General features: G+C 35.4%; 2 protein-coding genes across 2 annotated transcripts in view; one reads left to right on the forward strand and one right to left on the reverse strand.

Moving 5' to 3' along the window:
- LOC111050942 (neurobeachin-like protein 2) overlaps positions 1–24,335 on the forward strand; it is a 347,898-nt gene extending 323,563 nt beyond the window's left edge. The window contains exon 38 of the mRNA XM_039432468.1: positions 24,317–24,335. Coding sequence (XP_039288402.1) covers positions 24,317–24,320 — 4 coding nt within the window. The 3' untranslated portion in view covers positions 24,321–24,335. The remainder of the gene's footprint in view (positions 1–24,316) is intronic.
- Positions 1,302–18,208, reverse strand: LOC111043970 (keratin, type I cytoskeletal 9-like). The gene is made up of 3 exons (XM_039432472.1): positions 18,063–18,208; positions 8,836–9,339; positions 1,302–2,590 (listed from the first exon to the last, which is right to left on the reverse strand). Exons 1-3 carry the CDS (start codon positions 18,081–18,083, stop codon positions 2,036–2,038), a joined length of 1,080 nt encoding a protein of 359 aa, XP_039288406.1. The 5' UTR covers positions 18,084–18,208; the 3' UTR covers positions 1,302–2,035.
- Positions 24,336–26,841: the final 2,506 nt, after the last annotated feature.

Raw genomic sequence — 26,841 nt, forward strand, 5'->3', positions numbered from 1 at the left:
AATTGATTTGCTTCAAACTCTTCCATTTTTTGTTTAATATGTGAAATAAACGCCGCTTTTCCGTATATTAATTTTAATTTCTATTTATTCAATTGATTTGCTTCAAACTCTTCCATTTTTTGTTTAATATGTGAAATAAACGCCGCTTTTCCGTATATTAATTTTAATTTCTATTTATTCAATTGATTTGCTTCAATTAACTCTTCCATTTTTATTCATTGCTATTTTCAATACCAACTTTCCATTTATTTTATCTAGATTCTTCATGGAGAAAATCCTAGGAATTTGAATAGCAAACAGTTGATTGTAAGATAATTATTATGTGATGTCTGATATGTATGAAATTGATTCAGTTCATATTATTCTGTAAAATTTTTGGAAGTATGTTTCTTTATAAAAAAATTATGGGTGATTCTTTTAAAAATAATTTTTCTTGGTGGAAATTTATCAATCTATCTTGGTTATTTGGATCCAGTTATGTATTTTCTCAAGTTCATTAATGAGATTAGTTGCAGTTCGAGCGTCTTATGTGATTCAAACGTGATTCGTTAATCGTTATCCATCGCCTTGAGGCTATTATAATATATCTAGCGATTTTTTTTATATAATTTGCAAATATGGCCAGAAGTTCTTATCACTTGAATACTCTGCTGATATAATTCAAAAAAGTGAATTAATGAAATGCTCAATAAAGACACTGAATTGGAATAAATGACCACTTTTTATCATTTTCTTTCACGGAAAATCTATATGATTAAGTAATTGAATCGGTATAAAATTTATTGAAAATTAATTGGAATGTTGAATGGAACAGTGTTGTATCGCTTTTCTAATTTGACAAACATTTTCGACCCTTATCATTTTTTTTATTAATTTAATGGAGCAATTTCTGGACTGGATAACACTCATGATGTATATTTGTCATAGAGAGCTGTCGTTAGATAGACTTGAGGAGAGATAGAGAGACTTGGAGCCTTGGAGGAAAGAATTATGGAGACTTCGAAGGATAAGAAAATTTTCCCCCTCAATATTTAACATAAATGATTAGCAATTGAGAATATCTATCCAGTTAGACGTGTGGTGGTGTTGTTACTGAAATTGTTGTCGAAGGTTGTCAGTTGTCAATGACAGCAACAGCAGAAGTGACAACGACGTCGCCGGTAGCATCGAATTGGATGTCGACAACATCGGTGACATTTGTGACTCACATGGCAGTGATGTCTACCGGAAACAGACAGAAATATTCCAAAATGATCTACTACAGGAATTAGAATTGTTTGCAAAATAACTGAATCAACCAATTTTATATAAATAATTCGGTTTTTATTCGAGTATAGTCAAGAACTATAAATTCTATATAATATAAAAAACAACAATAATATTATAAAACACAACAAGAATGGCGTGATAAAAAAAGTTAATTCATCATTCTTTGGATGAATTTTTTTTTGTGAGTTTTGAATAATTCTTGTAATATTTCAACAATATTTTTAGTTCCTACACATATAGTGAACCGATGGTTTAAAAAAATCATTCTATATAGAGGACCTCTTCCAATGATCATCTATCAAATAAAAATAAAATTTAAATGGAGAGTTTTTCAAATAGCTTAGTCTAGTGAATTCTTGATCTAGCTCTAGTCAAATCAATCAATATCACCCCCATGAAACTAAAAATTGGTCACTGAAAGGCACAGTTGAAATATTCAAATATGTATTGAATTGGAATGCTTGAAAATCATCAAACGAGTTCTAGGACTCACTCATTCTCTATCTAGCAACGAATGCATTGCACAATAATATGATGATTTGCAGCTTCAAAATTTACTTCACTAAGAATTGTGCAGCTCAAGAAACATAAATTTAATATCATACTTTTAGTACAGTTTTTAAATATATTTCCATAATTTTTATCTGATTTTCACAAAATATGAGATGAATAAATTAAACCCTATTTATGGCTATTAGTTTGGATTATGGTGGTTAGTATTATGGCTATGGAAATAGCGGTGTGTGAGACTGGTGTCGGGTGGTGACTATCGTTGACTGACGGCATAGGTGTGCAGGGGTACGGATCTGTAGAGGGGAGTGTAGGTGAGGGGTGCAGCAAAGGGGTACTGGGGAGCAGCTCGCAACGGTTGCTGGTGATCCCTGTGCTGGGGGGAGCCCCTGGCAGGGGAGTTGTGGGGGAATCCTGGCAGTTGGTGGAACGAGTTGACATTGGCGTGGCCCTGAGGGTAGAGGGGTTGGCCCTGAGGGTAGGAGGGGAAGCCCTGGGTGAAGAAGTGGCCCAGAGGTCCCTGGTGGTAGATGGAGCCGCCCTGAGGGTACCTGGCTTGTGAGTCGCCCTGAGGGAATTTTCGCTGAGGTGAGGCCGGTCGGTGGAAGTTGCCCGAAAACTGTCCGGTTTGGCCGAATTTTCCGGATGGTCCGCTTTGTCCGAATTTCGATGAGGATGATCCGGTGTCCGGTCCGCTGCCGAATCCGGGGAATCCCCCCCCTCCTGTGTTGCCCGATCCACTCTCTCCGCTCCCCTCACCTCCAGCTCCGAAGTAGCCGCCTCCACCGCCTCCTTCCTTAGAGGAGCCTCCCTGCAAAATAACAACATTCATTTAGTAGTTGTATTTTTATGAGTGATATTGCTCTTATGTAAGCCAGCAATAGTAATTATTCAAACAATCTACTTCCCAGAGGATTCAGAAAACTTCATGGTTAGTTACCTGAAACATTTTCGAGGTGTCCAATTATGATTGAACACAATGTGATATTCCATTGTACAGTGCTAGAACAGATTTTCCATCTAAATATCTTTTTGTGTACAAAAGATTGGGATTTCAAGAGATTGATTGAAACACAGTAATGTCGATTTTTGTAAATTGTTGAATGTCATTACCGTTTATGTTGTAGTTTCATTTCATTGATCAATAATGTTCTGGATAAACCCAAATCAATAACATAACTATTGTTCTCTCAAATGCTCAAGAATCATTGCACTACTTCAGTCATATTCTATTTAGCAACTTGATTCAACTGGAATAAATCATCTGCTTTGTTCTTTGATTAGGAAATTTGTTACCTAAGAAAAATAGATCGGCTAACTGGTAACGAGCCGAAAATTACTATGTGCCTTTGTAATAATCATTTGTTTATTCGCTATATTATAAACTTTCTCTTCTCATTGTTTATCAGACGTGTCGCGATTGCTCCATAATTACCTTATGATCATTGTGCGTTAATGCAACAAAGAATAGAGCCACACTTCATGTGGGAGAATACATCTCAGAGTGGGAGTTTTACATTATAAATATATATACATATTTTGCGAAGAATATATTTTTATGCAATAACATGCAGAGCACAAGTATAGGCTTGAGATCTTTGCTCATGATCTCATTGGTCGTTGATTTTGAAGATATAAATACAAACACAGGTTGTGGGCCTAGAAATCAATGTTCATAGCTGAAGTATTAGTAGCGTATATTGCATCAAGTGTTTAGTATCTCGAATAAGTACGTTTCTATGGTTAATAGTAAGTTACTACAGTAAAAAGTACGGTACTATTCACACTTAATATACCATAACTGTCACTGTTAATGGTTTTGCCGATGTTAGGTGTTGCGGAATCATAACTGAATGTGCTGGTGTGTGTGTGTGTGTGTGTGTGTGTGTGTGTGGTGTGTGTGTGTGTGTGTGTGTGTGTGTGTGTGTGTGTGTGTGTGTGTGTGTGTGTGTGTGTGTGTGTGTGTGTGTGTGTGTGTTGTGTGTGTGTGTGTGGTGTGTGTGTGTGTGTGTGTGTGTGTGTGTATGGGTTATGTTATGTATTGATTCTTTCATGGGAGTTTTGAATAATTGATTGTTGAATTAAACAGTTTGATGATACTAGATTCGATATTGTGGCTCGTTTGTATTTTATGATTTGGTTTTCCTCTATGCTGGTTGTGTTTTATTGGGGATAGGGGCTTTTTTTGTCTTCAGTACTTGGGATATATATTATTATCTTCTTGAGGATTTGATAGAATATACAATAAATCCTTTTTCCTACAGTTACCTTGAAAAGTGACCATTCCTGCACTGATTACAGAACTTTTCTGGAAACTGTTTTTAGATAGTTGGAAAGATGGAACGAACGATGTTACGATTTTTTCCGCTAGGTCACGCGCCTGTCAGTTCTTCATACTTCCATCATTCAAATCAGCCGTTGGCGTGTATTTTGAATGCAAATTTGTTGTTTCTTGATTGATTTTCGTGGTAATTTGTGTAAAAAATGGATGTGGATAGTGTTGAATGTGATTGTGGAAGTGAGACATAGTAGGCAGCAGCTTTAGCTCATAAAATTGACTAATAGTTGAAGAAAAACAATGAACATACAAGAAAGAAGAATTTTTGAATTCCACTATTACTCTCCAAAAAAGGTAAAGGTAAAGGTAACCCTGTAAATACTAGATCTAAAGCAAAATGAGTAAAACTATATTATTTCATACCTATGTAGAAAGGAATTATTTTCTAACATCAATCATATTATTTTGTTATTATAATCTTCATTACAGTACTATTCTATGATTTTTTGTAGATGAGATAAAAATAATTGACTCCTGGATAACTCTGAAATATCACGTCTATTGTCATTTCCATTAACTTCTGAACATTTCTGTGTGTAATGATTGCAATACTTCATTATCAGCAATTCAAGAGCCACAATAAATTTAACACTCAAAGAAAGTTGATGAATTATGAGACATTTTTACCTTCAATCACCTACAACTTCTTACATTCAATGGTAACTGTAGGGAAAATTTCATGTGAAATACGTGTGCTGCACTCAAGAAACCATCATTTCGCACTCGCCTACGGCTCGTGCGTAAACGTTTCTTTCGGTGCAGCAGTGTCACTTTGCGCACTAGTTGCACAAATAACTATTGTGAAACATCTATAATCTAAATCTTACCAAAATTGTTATAATCGTTTTTGAGATTAGCCCACAACTTGGCATGAAAATTATTCAGTCAATTATTCGCATTTGGGAAGTTTGATGAACTTTCCCACTATAGCTTTCCATAGTATGTCCTACAAGCCATTGCAGAACTTCAACCCACTTGATTTGCACAGCATAGGCCTATGTATCAACAACTCATACTCAGCTACAACTCATTTTAAGTACTGTTGAGAACTTGTTATTTGATTTTGATTCAAGAATCCTGTCGGAGAATCTCCTGAACTAAACGAATCAATGATAACTAGAGACGTTTGAAAAAATTCAGTATTGAACTATTCACTAATAAAACGGCAATATAAAATTCTAGATCAATATTTTGGGTCTAAATTCAATAAATTGAAAAAAATCATAATCTTGGTTATTATGGTGATGAACTCAGAATAAATATGTGAATAATGATAAAAATTTTGAATTATACCATTATTTCTAGGTACTGTACTATTTAATAATTCCAATACCTTCCTATCAGATTTAAAACTTGGCGAATTAAAGTAGGTGAAATTTATTATTTTTTTATTATTCCAATTCACTTTTGATATTCCAGTATTTTACAGTATCATTCAAAGCTAGATCTATATCACCTTCCATACGTCATAAATAACTTTAATTATGATGAAACAGTGGAAAATTCATTGCAGTATCAATTATCCAACTTCTCAAGTCAAAATAATTTTGATTTTCCTTGAAAGAATAGGCCCTTCATTATGAAGCTGCTATACCACAATACATATTGATGAATGAGCAGTAGTCCAGTTGCCAAATCCTGTGACGCTTTGAACGTGTGAGGTAATTTGAAAGATTTATTGTGTTGGAGTCCTATCAAAAATCAGCCACGGATAATCATCGGCCAATTAAAGGGGGGAACAAATCCAAGGCAGCAGCCGTCCAACGGTGACCAATGCTCAACTGATCGGCGTGACTGCTACATGCTCCTATACAAAAGCATTACTGTCAAAATCCATGCCTTTGAAACGGTTTCTACACCTTTTATTGAATTCTCTAACAGTTTATGGAATGTTCCAATAGTTAATGAGACTATTTGACTGTTTATTGAACGGTTCAACACTAAGAATGGTTTTTAACAGTTTTAAAAATTATAAAAAACTTTCCAAATCTGTTTGACAAAGTTTATTACTGTGCCTGGCTTGCGGATATTCTTTCTGAGAGTTTGAAACTTTGATGGGAGCTCCTTATGCTTTTATTAGATCTGTAGCCATTTCAACTTTCAAACTTCAATCTATTGTTCATTGTAGTTGAAGGAGGAGTTAACACACTCTATGAAATCGCAACGAAAAATTGCTAATGTGAGTTCAATCTGATAATTTTATAAGATCATTGTAAGGTAAAAATCAATTTAATTATGCTAATTGAATACTCGAAGTATGTTACATTTATCCCATTCTCTTCTACCATGAATACACCTCATTTCCTTATTGAAGTTTCTTTACTCTGCCAATGAGGTATACGGTGTTGAACTCCTAACAATAGGAAGAGATCCAAGTCAACTGACTTATTGAAAGCTCGTTGAATAAGTCACTCCATTCTCGCCTGCATCTAGATGTTACATAAGTGCTGTAGTAATTCCATGCACAAACTGGACTGTGGTTAGATGCAGGTCGCTGAGCTAATAAATAATAAAATGCATACGACCCAGCAGAGCTTGGACATAATTGATGCAAAGGGTAAGTTGTACGGCACCGTACAGAATAGTGTTCAAGTTGCTATTGCAACAATGTATATATGTAGCAGTAATGATACACATTGGCTGGTCTGCAGTTTGATAACATGAGTTTTTATCAGTTTGGGAGTTCAACATCTTGAATGAGTTCGTGTGAGCCAGGATCAAAGTGGTCTCATGTACCTACATATACCTCTAACATACCAAGTATATACTAACCTATGGATATTCATATACAATGTGGATACCATGTATATATTAACCTAGGTCTGATACGTTGGTTGTAACCTGCGACGCGACATGCCTGTCTCAATGCTGATAAGTTGTGGGTGACTGAGTAACATAACTCAACAGAAGCCACGGGCTGTGAGGCCACTACAGATGGACGTGGCGATAAAATAATGTATCAAAATACATTATGTATAATGTATCAAGAGCATGACGCAAGTTTGGACCGCCAATTATTTATTGGAAAACGTGGCAGAGGTCACTGTTTTCCTCTATAGTCACATTCACTTTAAACTGCCAGTTTTGGTTGTATGGGAAGCGTTGATGCTATTCATAGAGAAAGCTGACAGTATGATTAGTGAATCCTACTATACAGACTCCATGCGGTCTCTCGCGAATTTATCTGCTGTTTGCTGCTAGATTCGGTTGTGTTTTCCTTGTCGGTTTTGCGTGCTATCGGTTGGTTAACGGATTTGCAACATTTTTATCGTGTTGTGGGATATGTTGGGTTGTAGGTCATTTTCGATTATCGAAATTGGTGTAATTTCGGTGAAAAATGTGTGCTGAAAGAATGTTGTATGAATGGGATTTGATTGCGTGATTGGCTATTGGAATGTGATAAGTTGTTCTGTTGAGAATGTGAGCTTCTCTACCGATAGTTGCATCACAATTTTCACACACAATTGTTCATCTCCAATATCAGTTTCATATCATCATGCATTCAATTCTCTTTACTGGTCACATTCAGAATGCGGAATGAAGTTTTCAATATTTTCTATCAAACCAACAATACACTGCAAGTAGAGCCATAGAATAGATTCCAGATGGCCGAGTGGAGTTTTCCCATTCCAACGTTATTGAAGGCAACAATCACTTATCATCAATTTGATCACAAATTGAGGGAATTTCACCCATTCACCAATAATATTTTTCCATCAAATTCATTAGGAACAGGTAGAAAATTAATAGTAACCACAAATAATTTAGTTTGGTTGTAATAGTTATAAAATTTGGGAGTAGAGCAGTTTTGGGCTACACCTGTTGCTTTCGTCCAATGATAATATTGTTATGATTTTTAATTTTTACTCATGAATAAATGAATATTTCAAAAATTTACATCATTATAAATTTCCACTAACATAATATTTAAATTGTCTACCGCAAAGCTACATCTGACTACTTTTGTTAGGAATGTGTATATTACAATTCTGAAGGCTGATTATTACATTAGTTTATTTATCTCATGCTTGTCCTTTCCATTGTAAGAGAGTTTGCTGAATTATCATGAGGTCAGTTGCCAGCATTCGGTACTTGAAAGATTATTCAAAGAAATTGCCTTTATCTGTTCCATTATCTGGTGCTTCTGGAACCCACTTCAAACTAGGACATGGAGTCACTTTAAATTATATCCATCTCTCATTATCCAACCTTCCATTGCTCTACATAACTTTATTGTGGGGAAAGGCATAATCATCAGCCAAAAAATAAATATATGGCTGTAATTGATTTATTATGAATAGTGTAATGTGCAAAATTTTTCAAATCAATAGCAAGTGAAATGTGGTCCATTCATCTCTTATCACATTGCCTAGGTATAAGTTTGACATCAACCTCAGGAAAAATTGAAATCATATATGACTATGCATGTGATGAATAGTGTAAAACGCAGTAGCATGATGGTAAGAGAACTGCAGTCTATTAATCTCTCGTGTTTCAAGTTTATCTCTTCATTCAAGTGTTTCTGATGGACACGTTAAGCGTCGGTCCCGGCTGCCTTGAAATAGTTGTTAGGTCATGACAGAGGCCCTGAGAGCTCTGACAGCAGACCTGAGCCATTCGATACTATTATTCTTATTCAAATGAAGCAGAAACAAAACTAATGCTTATGTATTCAATTTGATCATCATGAATAATTAAAAATGGCAAACAGTTGTGACCTTAGTGAACGGTGAACTGCTCTCCCCGCGAGGCAGGAGCGCTAAGCTTGGGTCAGGTTGTCCGGAGCCACCATAGGAGTTGCCTGACGATGATCCGAACGACGACCCCTGTCCGAACGGAGACGACCCGCTCTGTCCGTATCCGGATCCGGAACCGGAACTGCTCTGTCCAAATCCTGAGTACGGTCTGGTTCCGGTGCTACTGGTGAAAGCATCCCTCGCCAACGCAAGCGACTCCAGTCGGATGTCATTGCTGCGGGTGCCCGCACCCTCGGCGTCACCCTCTTCCTCGTCTTCTTGTGGTGGTTCTTCCTCCTCCTCCACAGCTCCCCCGTCGTCGTCCGATCGTTCTATGTCGCCTTCGCTGTTGTTGTTGTTGGAGCTGCTCGAATAGGCGTAGCTGGACGCTTGCTGTTGTGTTTCCCCCCCACCACCGTCGACCTCCTCCAACGACTCGGCGCTTACTGCTACGCACACCGCAAGTGTGCACCACGCCAATATCATCTGCAATCAAATTAGATGTAATAATAAATAGTGAAAGTGTAAAATTTCAGTAATAAAACTTGAAGAACCCAATATTATTACCTATAAACTTGAGTGTGAATAGGAAATGACATTGGGTAATACGGCAAGCCAGAACATCCAAAAGGATCTCTCTGCCGATAGAAGTCATGAATAAATATATAAAGCTCAGAATACTTTGGCAACACTTGAGAATCCTTCAGAAACGCAGAAATAGAGTCATATTTATTATTATTATAATTATTATTATTATTATCACTCTTCTTGAGAATAAGATTAGAGAATAAAGATTTATCTCAGTTATCTCTCTTCAACTTAAATCATGATGAGATAGTAATCATGAATAATGATCTAATTACTCTTCCACTTTAACAATTTACTAATGTGCTAAATTACTTATTCTCACAAAACGCAGACATAAAAATAGAAACGAAGCAACACAAGCTTTTCCACTCAATAAATTGCTCTTTTGAGGTCAATTGAGGAGGAAACCTCAACAAGTACTAAAAGTCGAAGATGATTTTTCATTAAATTTCTCTCATCAATCGTTCGAGTTCCACTCTTTATTCTGCTAACGCCAAAAATTTTGAGTAGTTAATTTCTTATTAATTTTCATTGAGTATGATGATTACACTTGGAAGAAACAACTGGTTTTAACATAGTATATATATTTTCTAGCTATTAAGGTTTCAAAGTAGGTATACCGTTTTTTGAGTGGACAAAGATTTTGAGAATTCTCAACAGTTTAACGATCATGTTCACTCATCAATAGTGTGATTGTGGTTAACTAAAGAGCTTCCATATAATATTTTCTGTACTTTCTTGTTCATTTTATCTTTGAAATAATATTTATCAACTCAATTATAAACTACTGCAGCTCTTACATACCAAAAATTATCAATGTATTCTTCTGTAGTAAAATCAACACCAAATTTCTAGTAAATGAATGGGCAGATAGGCCTATGTAGATCTTTGAAATTTTTGATAACTGGATGAATCAGTGATATTTAAACACCGAAACTTTGAGACTACTTCCATTTTAACTAACTTCCTATTATAGCTTATAAAACTTCTTTACGAGCTAATTATTAAACCGAATGCAATCAATATTGATCAGAGTTAATATAAATTTTCACCTTTCAATGAAAATTATGGTATTCTGATTAGACACTTATGATTTTTCACTTATTAGTAAATACCATGTTGTAGTAAGGGCACTAAGCCGCCCGCCATACCGGCTGAAAACTAGTTCTAGTTGCAGTAGGCTACACATGGCCTCTTTTGGAGATCATATCTTCATTCAGTGAAAAGGTCAGTAGTTCAATTACTAGGACTGTACAGTGAAAATATTATAACCTTATTAGCGGCCACTTTCAAGTAGATGCTGTTTGGTATCTGCAACTAGATTCACTTATGGAATTGGACATTACTTTTCAATGAAAAAAAGTTGAGGATGGTTTCTAAACAAGATATGAGTTCTGTCACTTCATTAGGTAGAAGCTAAAGAACTTAAAATACATTTATTGAGCAAAAAATTGATTATCCACTGCTGCTTCAATTGGAGCCATTCTTGAGGGCATAGATAATTTTTATCAATTCACAATGTTTCATGAAACAACATTTTATGACGGGAGTTGCTTTTATCAAGTGATCCGATTCTATCAATATTACTTGTGTTTGTATATTCGACAGATCTCGGTAAATGCTTCAAGAATTTCGATGAAATTTTGATTATTCAGTATGATATATGTAGGATCTTTTCAAAACTTCAGAAGTGTCCGTAGCAGGATCTGTGTGTAAAGAATGAGGAAATTATGTCAAAATTCACTTGGGAAAACAAAAGGGTTGTTTACTAAAACGACCAAATAGCTTTTGTTGCTTTCCCAAATGTAGAAATATTTTTCCCACTATCTTCTATCTATATCTTTTATTCTATCTTTTATAGAAATAAGGCGCTTTTCCTATGAATCAATTATCCCCAAAAATTGATTGTTTCACCAAAGAAAATAGAAGGTAGCTTTCGATAAAAATAATGGAGAATATGCATGACTTGTTGATTTTCACTTCAAACTCTAAGATCACCTATTAATAGCATCAATGTTCCACATTCAAACAATGCTGAAACACTGATGTGAAATGTACTATAATTCATTCACACTGGATCAGATGAAGAACAATAATTACTTCAATAATTTCCTCACAAATTTCAGTTTGAGGCCAAATTACCTGTTTCAATTTCAATATTATTTATGGCATTTTTGCTTTTTATCCCGGCTGTTATATTATGTGAATACTCTCATTATAGAAATGCGACTATTTCTCCAGCTTCTGCTGAATTGGTTCCCCTGTTGCTCTTTGTTTGTACACAGCCATGGCCTTTAGAGACTTACACCCAGTTGCACATGAGTCTGTTAACACCTAATCCAGACTAATTACCACGAGAATCAATAAGAGAATCCTTCTTTCATCTAAAATAAAATTCCTGGGTAACTAGTATTATACAAATGTATTTGAATGTAACTTGGAATAGGCCTATAGCTAGGTGTAGTTCGGCTCCTAAAGTATGTACATTCTTCTTTCCATCTCCCATGTATATATGTTAAAATTTTAATGTAGGGAAAGCACCTTTCCGGATACAAAGTTCTATAACAGTGACGAAACTGTATAATTGATTTATCAATCCAGTTCTATTCAGCAGGCAACTTTTGATTGGCTGGTGAGTCTGAGACACAATTAAAATGATTTGATTGAATTTGGATTATGAATATCTCTCAAAAATAATCCACCTTTCAATTCCCGTAGCAAAGCATGGGTGCCTTGCCGGTAATGATAAAAAATTAATGAAAAAATTGATAAATTGTAAAGGCATAGGCTAATATTTTTTACTTCTATAACTTGTAGTAAAACAAGAAATATGCTAACCTTATAGTGATTTAATGATTGTTATATGCAATCGAAAAAATCCTCAAATTTGATTATTTTTGAGTACTCGCGAAGCATTTTATTAATTCGAGGGCGCTGAATCCGAATCTGAAATCACAATTTCTCTATCTTCATTTTTCGGCAATTTAAGTTTCTGATGAGCCACTGGAGACCGTCTGCCGTCTGAAGACAGTGCTAGACCAGACCAAAATAGTGTTCCGGGAAGCACAAACAGTCTGTTGTCTGTGGTTCAAGTGAGCAGACCGGCAGACGGTTTGAAAATCATTAATCGGCCTGAAGACAGTCCTACACACTTCCAGACCAGACCAAAGACTTTAAGCTGGATTCGCTTACAGTATTGACAGCACACAGTGAACAATGAAAATATAATTCCCATAGTTTCCCATTATAAGTTCAATTATTTAATTGATACCCACTCGGCTGGGCCAAATGGGAATAGTCCAATTAGAACTCGTGGAAATAATAATTTACTAATCATTGTCACTGTTGTGTTGTCACTGTTCGAATCCAGCCTTATTCATTTCTCCATTAATGAGAAGAGCTTCAATAATACTAGATCAACGGTGCACTCTGCAGTTTGTTGAGCTATTTTGAGCAATAACATGATTTTCTCATAATCCCCCATAAAATTCAATTTCAAATGAAATATCTTATTATACTTTTGATTAATGCAGTGGTTGAAGATATTGATGAAAACTTCATACCACTCAAATATTCTCTATGGAAAAATGAATGAAAATTGACAGCCTGTTTTTGAATCGTTCATCTTTTTGAAATTCAAAATTTCCAAGTTCATCGATAGTCTTATAATGTTTAACACAAGTAACAGTCAAGTTAAAACATTTCAACTCATTTTTCTCAACAATCTACTTCACCAACAAAACAACTTCTCTGACTAGTAACTTTTCCAACCTTCGACCCACAGCTGTTGATTGGTGCATTGAGCAAGTTTCAAGGTTGATGATGCATGTGATGGTAGTGAGTGCTTTATGATGGCAGAGATGCCAGCTAGCTTCTCTAATGGTGTTTTCGTTTAGAGAATTTGCGCGATGTTTTCATCCTGTCTTGTTGTTGAAGAAGATTATCATCCGAAGAAACTAGTCACGATAAGGTATTACTCAGCCTAGTAATGGTCATCTATCAATGATCTCTCTCACAAGTCCTATTTGACGAAGGTCGTCGCTCTTATCAGAAGATGCTAATTAAAAGATCAAGTTAGTCTTCTAGTAGTAGATGAACATCGCGAAGAGTTCAATGTACTTGAACTTACAGCATCTTCACTGGAGTGTGTAATTAATTGTTGAAGATTTTCTCTGGATTGTTTATTGTAGCCTTCACTATTTTTCGGTTGCCAAATACATTAATTTTTAATCGATGTGGTCGTCCTCGTTTTTCTAGTATGAAGTTTCAAATTTTCAAGACCTAGCTGAGTGGTCTGAACTAACTGCTTCTTACATCACTGAAAGAAAATACACGTCATCGTTGGCAAATGTTAATGATATTGGATTACTTGGAAGTAGCATTTCGGCACAACACTAGTTACTCGGCATCGGCATTGGTGGCTAATGCAATAATGCTTTTCGGCGGTGACTGGTGATGATGGAGCGATTGATTTCAGCATTGAAACTCACTCAGCTCCTGTGCCACTGATGAAACTAGTTCTGTATTTAAATCAAATCGTTCCACTAGCTTCAACATTACGTTTTGAATGGATTACTAGTGTTAAGGAAAGAATACACAAGGAGGTGATAGTTCATTGAATTGAGAATTGAAAGATGAAATTATGAAACCCTTCATTGAATGAATCATTACCAACCTCATGGGGTCTAGATGGTTTTTAAACATCCAATAATCAAATAGCAACTTCTCTGTAGGCTCCTTTCTGCTTAAAATCATCTCTTAATTCGATCTCAACTTTGATCTTCTTCTCACAGTATTGTCTCTCTATTTGCAACACACCATACAACTATTGAGTATTATGTTAATACTGTATTAGTGCAGTGTAATACATACTGTACTGTAATACTGAACTGTTGTTATGTATTCATCCCACTGTTGCATAGTATCTCTTCTCAAAATTCGTTTTAGGGCTTGTTGGATCAGGTACATCCAACAGTACTGTCGTATTTAAGTTTCTAATGTTCTCAACACACGATCTAGCTGTTAGTCACATATAAATCAAACGTTTTGTAGCATCGTGTCTTTTTGAAAATTAAAACAATAAACGTATACCCATATTAAAAGTGGTTTTCTATATAAAACGCAGAGAAGTCAAGTATTATATAGTATAGTAGATCTAAATTGTATTATACTTCATATTCCTAGTAAGCTACTCCTTGATATTCTACCATAGGATATTGGATAGCATGGGCTGCAGCGCCAGGGAGTTGGTTCAAGTAAGAACAAAATTCTATCATTATTATAATTTATTATGTCATGCACTCATCTTTGAATGTAGCTGCTCCACATTTTCAATGTGAAGCTACTAGCAACGTTAATACATGTGGTCATTACCATTCAATCTTTTTATGCTACTACTAGTCAGGAATAAATATCATCAATTGATTCAAAGTGTTGTCAGAATACTTATTTTATGTATCAATTCATAAATAATGCAGTCAACATGATACATGTAGCATTTCCATTAATAGAGAAAATGTGTCAAATGAAATCTGTCAATCAATTGAACGTGTCAACTTCAACTTCAATTTCAATCAACTCATAAATGTTAGCTATTATGTGATAGTTACATATCTATTTATCAGTAATAGGAGTGAGTACTTTGTGATATGACTGCTGTCAAAACACTACCTGTTACAATCACATCCATAAATTCATAGAATACGTTTTATGAAAGTTGTGATGCTGCAGTCGAATAACATAGAATTGTGCAAGTAATTCGTGATGCGTGATGCTCCACCGCCAATAATGTTGTAAACGTGCGTAGCCGTCGACTATTATCCAAAATACAGCAAAGAAGCATGGAACATTTTTCCAACAATTCATCGCCTTACATAATAATTGTGCCAGTTTACGTAACAAACCATCTCAGATGGCAGACATGCGGTCTTCAAAGGAGACCATTATTTTGTGGCCAGTCGTCTGGAGAGACTTTAACCTTGCACTTCATTCACTCCTCACTTCTTCACTTCACTTCACTTTTTCCGGTGCGCCCGCCTAATTCTAGGTCATTTCTCTTCTTTGTTCCTTATTTTCTTAGCTGTGCATGTTTTCTCTGCATTTCAGTGCGTTTCCTCGATGTCGGTAATCTGTGTTGGTGATTATTATTGCGTCTGGTAAAGAAAGCCCTGCTTCATCGAAATGGGATTTTTTCAAGTAGTCTGGGTGAAAATAGTGAGTGCCTACATTTTGGCCCAGGAGAGCCTAATATTGGTTCTCTTCGCAAACCTCAAGATTAATGTGAATGTAAATCATGTAGAACTAAACTAAATCATGTTTAATGTTGGCCTACGTCTTAATATAAATAAAGTGATTACTGAGAAAAGTGGAGTTTATTGTTAGATATTTTCCAGTCACAGAACCTAGTTACAACTTATCATTGTTTCTCAATTTTACCCATATTTCAAATTTGAAGTTCGATGAATGTTGATTAATTTAAACCTATTTATTATCATTTATCGCAGATACCGTACTCTTATCCAGATTTTGAATCTTCAAAATGAATAAACAAATCTGTAGCTTGGGAGATATTTATTGAACTCGAGAAAAGTAGAGATTCGTTCAATAAAAATTTGACTAGTTCTTTAGCTCCTTGAGGCAAGTATTATATATATTTTACTGGTAACTCTGTTCTTTCCCCAAATAGTATGAGGAATAAAATGAATTCCAAATGTGGAATTCTACAACTATTAATATGAATGATAAGGATCTACACATCTGTTGGTTCAGGATGAATGCATCGAAACTTAATAATATTCGTCTGAGATGGAATCATACTGTAAAAGGTATGAATAAAGATCTCTACTTAATCACACTGATAAATCAGTTTGAAAAATCAAGGCGTCCAAATGTTATGATTGAACAAAAACTTGTAGCATACAAGTTCTTTCAACATAGGATTTATTTGTTATCTCCACCTGGTGTTTGTATTTAAGAACGTCGATGTCCTTATTTCAGTGCAATGGAACTAACTAAGAGCCGCCTGACTGAAACAGTTTTTGTTCGAACTATTGCCCAACTATTTTATGATATATATTGATAGTTTCCTTCAGCTAGTCCTTGGCTAATTTTCTATTCCCAGTTGTAAAGGAGTTGAACAAGGCTAATAGGTTCGTCAATTATCTTTATTCAAAAGCTCTCACTTGTTCCATTCTGAAATTTTGGCCTCGCATCTTGGTATCTGTTGGAAATGATACTGGGTAGATCAATCATTATAAAATGAGGTTCAAATTTAATGATCCAGAGGTCAGATTATATATGTATTAAACACTATTCCGTTAATTCTAACATGTTATTCCACAAGTTGTTCTAACAGGTTATTCTAACATGTTGTTCTAACATGTTATTTTTTAGGATATATTTATGGTTTATGGTATAAGTGTTGTTGCTCTTCAACATGCAAAAGGTGCATAACACAAATACTATAATATTAATAGGTTCTATAATATTATCAACTCTGCATCAAAAATAGTTGGTATTATTATTGGGGAATCAACTAGTTAAACATAATAGATTTCAAACATTGGCCTGTCTTTTATCATAGAAGCAATTTGTATATTGACAATGTTTTGTGAAAATATAATACCATTCTATTGTATTACTATTTATTTACCACTGGACTATTGTCTACTTAGTCTCTGACAGTAGGATTTTCATCACTTATGGATTTTTTTTGTTATTTTAAAACTCGGGTAATTTATTGAAATATAAAAAAGGGACAATATCTAGTATCTAGAATACATAAATAGGACTTTATTTCCTTTTGATAATATCAACATGTATTACTAAAAAATTCTGTTGAGCTTGATATTTTACCTTTGAATTTAGCTATTTTACACATTATCATCTCAGATTTTTTTGAGAAAAGTATCAATTATTACAGAGCTGACGTTATTCTCCTGATAGTTTTTCTCTGTATCTCAGTTTACCAGCTACATAGTGTGTTTTGGCATGTATTTTTGCTTTTAGGTAAATGCGTAAGATGCTTGCCTGAAAATGTATTGAACAGATATGATGTATTTATTGTGAAAATAAGATCTTTCAGTTTGGAATCTTTCTGATGATTATTGGAAACCATTCATTCAACAGGGAAATTATTTTCATTTCCAATTGATCGCTCCAGAAGTCTTTCGTGAAGTTCAAGATTGAATCAAATCTAAACAATTTTACGAGTCACTAGCATTTTGAAATTCTGTAAACGACCCTTAGAAAACCTTGAAACTTCAAAAGTAACGTAACACAAACTGAAATAAACGTCGAAATTCAATGTTGAGAAACAGGGAGGAATGCAATATAAATAACACACAAACACAGGCAAGCAAACACATGCCAACTGTTACACTTGTACTGCCGAATGAGGTTTTTCGCACTTGGGAGAAGAGTTGAGCCTTCAACCGATATTTATCTCTATACACGTCAAAATTTCTAAAACCGCGCATTTCATAAAAAAATGAAAATCCGTTCTTTGCAACTTAAACTGGATTATAGAACTATCACTTTGGAGGAAATCACATATAAATGAAATCACTTGTATTCGCAGTTTTCGTTGATTTTGTTCACAATTTGTCAGCTTGAGAACTCACCTTGGTGCGGCGACAGAACATGGTGTGGTGCGGTGCGTGCCAACAAGTGGTCAGAGCCGGCGGGCACACAATGTATATAATAGAGCGGCGTCTGTCGCAAGCCAATGGAACCAATGGATTTGTTTGGCGACACTTTGGTCACACCTTTTGCGCAAGTCGCTGCCATTTCTCATGGAAAAGCTGCGATTTTCCCACCTGGACTCTGTCCACACCGGAGTCGCCGCCACCACGGCCGCTTGACGCATGGCGCATGGCGCATGCCGCACCGCCGACCGTCTCGCTGTAGCTCCGAAATTCACGGCCACAGTCCAGAGATGTTCTATCGATCAAGTTACGTTTATTTATTTATCATTATAACGCATAAACAGTGTCCTCAAGGAATTTGTGAAGAGCAGACTCTCTGACGCCGAACTCTCAATATAATTCCTATTGCCTTTTTCTCTAATGAATAATTTTTTATTTCCTCGAGATGCTCTTTTATAGATGAGGTGAGAATCGATAAGGAGATTTTTATAGATGATGAGGAGATTATTATTGATGAGAAGATGTTATAGATGAGGAGGTGCAGATGCTTCAGCTCCTATTCCAAGAGGTGTGAATGTAGGTTGGCGAAGTTGATGGTCCGCAGTGTTGCTTAACTGCAGTAATTTCTCCGATGAATCAGCATTGAGCACACATCATAACATCTGTATATCTCATGCCTCTTTCCTGGGCACCCGACCGTGAGGCGGCATATCCCATATGGAGGGAGAGGAGGACAAGTGAATATTCAGTGAAAACTAACTTATACCATAGAGAAAAGCAGCCATTAATAAGCTATATCATAAGCTTATGCTATTTCTTCTCTATGCTTACACTCACTCAAGTCTCTACAGCTCTGTACTCTTCTCACGTCAACGAGTAACAACGTAGTAAGGGAATAGACGTCGGAGTGTATTCTCTTCAACATACAATCGATTTGGAAATTGCAAGACCAATATATGTGTTGGTCTATCAGGGTGTGTTCAGATAAGATAAGATAAGATAATCTCTTTATTCAACACAGCATATAATACAATATACATTTGAATATCGTCTAGTCACAGGTCATTCCTTGAGGAATTGTTGAAAATATACTCACATCAATGGACATAAAATAAGCACCAGTACAAAGACGTCAGATACATAAAGTAGTTTTTAAAAGTGGTGCAGGACATAGAAATTTATTATTACTAGATGCTTCAATCATGTATTACAGAAATAATCATTGAAACTATAATAAGCTTTTGCAACAAGAAAGCTGTATAATTTCTTTTTGATATATTCTTGTTTGTTAGAGACTGCAGCTCAATTGGTAAATTATTGTAAAGCTTTGAACCAATGTAAGAAGGCATTTTCTCATACAGTTGAAGCCTGTGCTGTCTTAAAGCTAATTTATTTCTGCCTCTAGTATTATGATTGTGGATGTCAGCGTTTGTGGCCAGATCTGAGATATGGTCGTGAGTGAAGACTAATAATTTGAAAATATAAATTAAGGGTAGAGTTAGAATGTTCAAATAGACAAAAGCCTCTCTACATGACTCATTAAATTTGAGTCCAGCCAAATAGCGAATAGCTCTTTTTTGCAATTTAAATATTTTTTGGAAGTGCAAATCTGCAGTGCTTCCCCATAACTCTATCCCATAAGCAACATGGGAGTGAAACAATGCAAAGTAAACCATCTTTGAAACAGATAATGGTACAAATTTTACCATATTTCTTATCACAAAAAGATCTCTACTCACTCTATTAACTATTACATTTACATGCTCATCCCACACAAACTTGAAATCTAGCTCTAGGCCAAGTAATTTCACAGAATCTGTATTTCGTATACAATCATTTCCTATAAACAAATGTGGCTCAATCGCACTGTGTCTCAGACTAAAATTTATTAGACTACTTTTTTTTGAATTTACTGTCAGGGAGAGCGAATTAAAATACTGAACAACTCTATTACACACCAGATTACAATCAATTTCTAGGTCTTCCAAGTTTCTGTCTGCAAATATCAAAGATGTATCGTCAGCGTATAGCGTCAACTTATTTTGAGGTACAAGAGAAGAAATATCATTTATATATAGTATAAAAAGAAGAGGTCCCAAAATAGAACCCTGCGGTACTCCTGAGGATACTTTAACAAGTTTTGAAGCGGTTTGTTCCTGATCGCCTTGAATTGAAACATACTGATATCGATCAGACAGATATGACTTTATGAGATCATTTGCTCTACCATTTATACCAAGGCCATTTAATTATTCTAACAACAGGCTGTGGTCCACGCAATCGAAAGCCTTAGATAGATCTAGCATTACACCAGCCGTATATTTACCATCTTCAATGTTTGTTATCAGTCCTTCAAAAATCTCTATTAGGGCTGAAGTAGTTGATTCCTGTTTTACAAAACCATGTTGATTGGGTGAAATCAGATTGTGCTTAACAAGGTAGGCTACCAATCTAGTGAGAATGATGGTTTCAAAAATCTTTGAAAAAGCTGTTAAAATTGAAATGGGTCTGAAATTATTTATGTCATGTTTGCTACCTTCTTTGAAAAGTGGAATAACTTTAGCTATTTTTAAAATGGCCGGAAATTCACCAGATCCGAGCATAGAGTTGACGATGCAGATTATTATTGGCTGGGCAATGGCTCTTTTACACTGCTTTAACACCCTTAAGGAGACATCATCATGACCAGTGCTATTTTTTGGCTTAAATCTATCGATGGTATGTAAGATCTCATCTTCGTTAGATGGTATTAGGTAGAAGTGCTCAGATGGCGGAACTGGAACATTCTGGTTGCTTATAGGAGTATTATTAGAAGTCAGTTGTGTTTTATTTAAATCTTTACTTAATCTTTGAGCAACACTAGCAAAAAAATTGTTAATTTCGTCTGCAATACGTCTTTTGTCAGTAACATGTTCATCCTCAATATCAAGTCCTAGTAGGTCAATTTTTCGTTCAAACCCTTTACCTCTAAATTGATTTATTAGCTTCCAACTGGTTTTAAATCTATTTGTTGAATTTTTAATTAAATTACCATAAAATTATTTTCTTGCTCTGGTTACTAGCTGGTCATAATGATTTTTTACACTGTTAATAAGAGATGTATCTAAATTTGGTATTGCGTTTGCCTTCCATGTTGCAAATCCAAGCACAGTTCTAATTTGTTTAATTTCTTCAGTCATCCAGTTACCACCGCTACGTTTCTTCCTTTTCGTCGTAGGTGAGGGCTTGGTCACAATAGGACAATGAATGTTGTAATAGTGAAGAAAGGTTTGATGGAACAACTCATATTTGTTGTTTGTTACATTTTCGGAGGCAACAGCACTCCAATCTACAACTGACAAAGCCGCCTCAAAGCCAACCATATTATTGACACTGCAATTACGGAATGTAACATAGGAAATATTTTTTTGCAATGGGAGTACAATTCGTAAAATTCAACACAATAGACTGAGCAGTGTGGTCCGATAGCCATTAGTGTATTACGTCTACATTAATATTAGTCAATGAGGAACTAGTAATTATATTATCAATGGTCGTTTTACTAAGCTCTGATACTCTAGTGGGAACTTCAATATTGGACCTTAAACTAAACTGATCCAGTACATTCAAAAAAGCTCTACGTTGGCAAGAATCCATCAAGAAGTCAATATTGAAATCACCTGCACAGATTAATTTGATTCCCATATTCGCCGACAATTTCTCAAGGACATCAATCAGATTGTTGAAAAATAAGTTTATGTCACCATTTGGAGGCCGATAAATACCTAGAAGTACGTATACATCCTTATTTATATTGAACTTGGAACAAGCTAATTCAATGCATCCCTCTATACAAAAATCATTTATGTTCATTTTAACTATGTTACGGGGCTGTTGATTACCGCACGTACTGTGGTATATAGCAACGCCACCCATACTCTTATTAACTCTACAATAATAATCAATTAGACGCATATTTTGTACATTCAAACAAGTTAGCTCCGTGTTTTTTAAACCGTGTTCAGTTAGAATTAGGAAATCCGGTCGTTCCAAGTCAAGGAATATTTCTAGTCTATCTATTTTGTTATTTAAAGATCTAATGTTCTGGTGTATAAATTTTATTTTCAGAGGCGCTGACTTATTTGTTTGAGCAGATAAGGCATCATTATTGACAAAATTCAACCGATATTGATTAGTATCAATACCGGCCAAGTGGTCTAGTTTTTTCTAGTTTTTTCACACTGTGAGCGGGCAGGCGTTCTGAGTACAGCGATCTTTCTAAATGGCGACAGTCAAATAGGCTTCAAGCGTCCTACGTGGATTTCTCAATCGAAGATAAATTGAAGAAGAGCAAGATACTGTCCAGACAAAGAGCAAGATACTGTCCAGACAAAGAGCAAGATACTGTCCAGACAAAGAGCAAGATACTGTCCAGACAAAGAGCTAGTATCTATACTCCATGATCAATTAAATGTTTTTATTTATATTTTCATCCCATGACCTCCTGTGGCAGGAGAGGGTATGAGGATTTGCCAAACTAATATAATAATTCAAAAAGCGTCTCTCTCTCAACGCGGAATTCGGACCGCCTTCCCGCTCTCTGTGTGCACACACCCTTATCACACTCATTCGAGTTGGCCATTAGTAAGTGGATAAGTGGCCGGCCATCTACAGAGAATCCTGTCTCCACTCTCACATCGTACAAAACACTAGCATTATTATATCAAATGATAGTATTATGATTGATAATCACAAAATATGTTGAAAATTGTTACTGAATTAGAATCACTGTGGGAAAGAATGTGGGACGGCTAAAAATGTGCTCACATGAATCCTAGATAAGTGCGTGAATAAATTACATTCCACACACAAGACACAATTACGTGTCACATATATGAATGGACCTACATTTTGAGTGCACTCTTAGGTGGAATTCAGTGTTTCTGAAAGAACATTGGGGTCTGTTAAATGTTCACCAGGGATAACGACGGATAATATTGTAATTGACGGACATATTGTTGTAAATAAATAAATAAATAATTCACTTTCTTATGAAGCGGTCTAACATATTACACATTTATAGGATTTATGTATAACGGTGATATAATTTTATTAGTAGCATGCCGTTTATAAATATGTACACATCTCGTAAAATTTATTCGAAATGATATGAAGCCGTGATTGCTTCAAGGTCTAAGAGAATATCGTACGTCTATCCTGCCTACTAATGAGATTATCTTCAAGATAATATCATCAAGATATCTAAAGATAGCAAATCTCTTTAGAGAATATAGCTTTAGAGGTATCTCAATATTTAATAATTATCTTCAATATAGCAAAAGGGGGTTTTCAAAGCGTATTTAATCCATTGCATTGTAAGTCTTCCAATTTGATATTTTCGAATTTCAAGCTCTTCTCAATTCAATTACAGCTAAGCTATTACTTTTGGTAAAATAGCATAGCCTTTTTCATTTATGCAGCAGCCCACTCTTTGAAATAGATTCATTGCATGCATTAGCCTTTGAAAGAAAGTGAAGAGGTGGTGCAGGCCTACGAGTATTTCGCAATCACCGTCGTCGTGGATTGCATCTGCAGCCATCATATTCGATTCCACACTCTAAATTTGCTCCAATCGTCAATGGTATAATTCTCATCATAATATTTTATGCCATATAATGAGTTGGTTGAATACCAGTAGTCAATTGCTAATTGACTTTTATGTTCTACAAGAACTTTTGAAAGAAATGATCAAATTTCAGAAAAGAAAGCTTCAAATTTTGAACACTTACTCTCTACAGGTGATAGTTAGATAAGCGATGGAATTTCATGTGACATCAAATTGTAGACCTTTTCATTCTTAAAAGAACTGAATCAAAGTCAGATCGATATCTTGTTTTAAGAAACCATTACAGTTTTGAACTTCCGGGTGTTCCACGGAGAGGGGGGGGGGGAAGCAAGTGCTGTAACGATGGGTACTCGTTTCGGTTCCAGGCTGTGTACTAGTATACTAAACAGTACCCTGCGAAAATTCGGCTATCCCCAAATTCGTTGTGCAAACTCCTGTTTGTTTTTTGTATTCATTGACTGGGCAATAGTAAAACTAAACGCTTCTTAGGTACTTCTTCATTATTACTAAGAGCTGCAAAATTAAAGATACTTACTATGTAAATTTGATCTATCACATTGTCTTCAATGAATATACTGTAATCATTGACTCATTGTACTCACATTCTGATATTTTTATTTTTCAGGTGAGGTGATGAAGAATATGCTTTTCTACTGCCAAACTAATGTTACTGTGAGTTGAGGTAATATATTCATAATCTTTACATGTTCGATTACATGGTGTAATATTAAAATTATAAATTAATCGTGAAACTCCGTGAATATTTTCTTTTCCAGTGAATAGAATGGATTGTTATATCGCTTAATTAAGGAATTCCTTGCTGTAGCTGTGTCTTAGAATTATAGTATAAGATACATTGCTGATGAGATGAAGCATAATTTGTTTCATGAATAGTGAGTATGAAATATTCCAACATTTTACTTCTACCAAGTAAAGAAACACAGAAAGTCTTCCCTTATTCTGTGAACCTATTCATTGACAACGTTCTGTTATATGGCAGAATAGTCCTTCTTCTAGCCTTTGCGTTACGGCTGAAAACCTGTCTCCCGCTTTCGTCGCTAGATGGCATGAACTGGCACTGACTCATACAGAGACTATAGAATCAATCAATCATTGGAATCAACTATTTTTTTTATAGTCACTGTACTAAATCCTCTTTACTGACACACAGAGACTATATTCAATTGTTATTAGGGACTATACCATTATTATTTCTGAAATTTACTTCTAGCACGTAGTAAAAAAATCTGGTGTGTTCACTCACACAACTTTCCTTGCTCATTGAAATGTAAGCCTCATTCTCAAACGAGAAGAATTTAGGGTAATAACATTATGACGATTGGCAGTAACATATTAGGAACTACGATCAGACTACTCTATATGTGTGTATATAATTGTTTTCAGAGTTCTTTTTCCTTTGTGTAAATTGTGAAATTCGATGATTTTTTCTGAAGTCGTCAAAACAGCTGTTCTACAGATGAAATATCTCCACTATGTGTTCTTTCTATAAACTGCTCTACCTACCTACCTCATGCACGAGAAGCAGGTTATAAAGTTCATTTCTCTAGGATGGGGTGGACCCCCCATAAGTTTCTCAGGAGGGAGACTCATGCCTGTTGATAGAGCTGATAAATACAGGGTATGAATTTGAAAAAAACGGACAAGTCATTTTTAAGAAAATCGTAAAAAACATGGTTTTTTAGTAATTATCCGCCATTTTTCTTAAGAATATTACGGAACTCCAGCAATTTTCCCAGAAATGAGACTCATGTCAGTCGATAGGGCTCATGAATTTATCCATGTTATAAATTTGAAGAGAATCGTTAGAGCCGTTTTCGAGAAAACCGTGAAAAACATGGTTTTTTAGTAATTATCCGCCATTTTTTCCGCCATCTTGGATTGAATTTTATTGAATTCCTTATTGTCGGATCTTCATGGTATAAGGACCTTAAGTTTAAAATTTCAAGTCAATCGGTTAATTAGGAATGGAGTTATCGTGTTCACAGACACACACACATACACACACGCACACACACACACACACACACATACACACACACACACACACACACACACACACACACACATACACACACACACACACACACAGACCAACACCCAAAAATCATGTTTTTGGACTCAGGGGACCTTGAAACGTATAGAAAACTTGAAATTAGGGTACCTTAATTTTTTTGGAAAGCAATACTTTCCTTACCTATGGTAATAGGGCAAGGAAAGTAAAAAACAACACACGTAGTCTTCCCTTATTTTGTGCTTGTGTTTGTGAGCCCAGGTCACTCATAGTCTCTGTCAGCACTGACTCAGGGTTTCTTCATCAACATAAAAAAAACTTTCTACAAAACCATGTGATAATATTACTTGAGAATAAACTACCAAACATTTTAGAAGGAAACAGTATAAAAGACAAGCAAAAAGAGATCAAAATCATTTTATGTGCTAAGAAGATGTTCCAATGGAATTTGTTCTCAAGGAAAATAGAATAGGCCGGTAATGGAATGAGGTAAAGGATATTTTTTCGAATACCTTTTTTTTTAAATTTATTCAGAAGATTATTCATCAATGCATATAAATTACTACAACATGAGTATTTTATATGCATTAAGCTGCGTTTACATCAAAGTTATTAACAAAATGTTTATTTTTACTCAGATTCAGAAATGTATAAAAGGGTTATATTCCGTATTTATTGCAATAGGGCTACTTGAAAATTCAATTGCATACTGTGTGGGTGTGTTGGTGTGGGTGTGTGTGTGTGTGTGTGTGTGTTTGTGTGTGTGTGTGTGTGTGTGTGTGTGTGTGGTGTGTGTGTGTGTGTGTGTGTGTGTGTGTGTGTGTGTGTGTGTGTGTATGTGTGTGTATGAGTGTATGTGCGTCTGTGTACATGATATCTCATCTCCCAATTAACGGAATGACTTGAAATTTGGAACTTTAGGTCCTTACACTATAAGGATCAGACACGAACAATTTCGATCAAATGCAATTGAAGATGGCGGCTAAAATGGCGAAATGGCAAAAACAGGGTTTTTCGCGATTTTCTCGAAAATGGCTCAACGATTTCGATCAAATTTATACCTATTATAGTCATTAATAAGCTCTATCAACTGCCACAAGTCCCATATCTGTGAAAAT

This window comes from Nilaparvata lugens, chromosome 7 (assembly GCF_014356525.2).
Source record: "Nilaparvata lugens isolate BPH chromosome 7, ASM1435652v1, whole genome shotgun sequence".
NCBI classification, from domain to species: domain Eukaryota; kingdom Metazoa; phylum Arthropoda; class Insecta; order Hemiptera; family Delphacidae; genus Nilaparvata; species Nilaparvata lugens.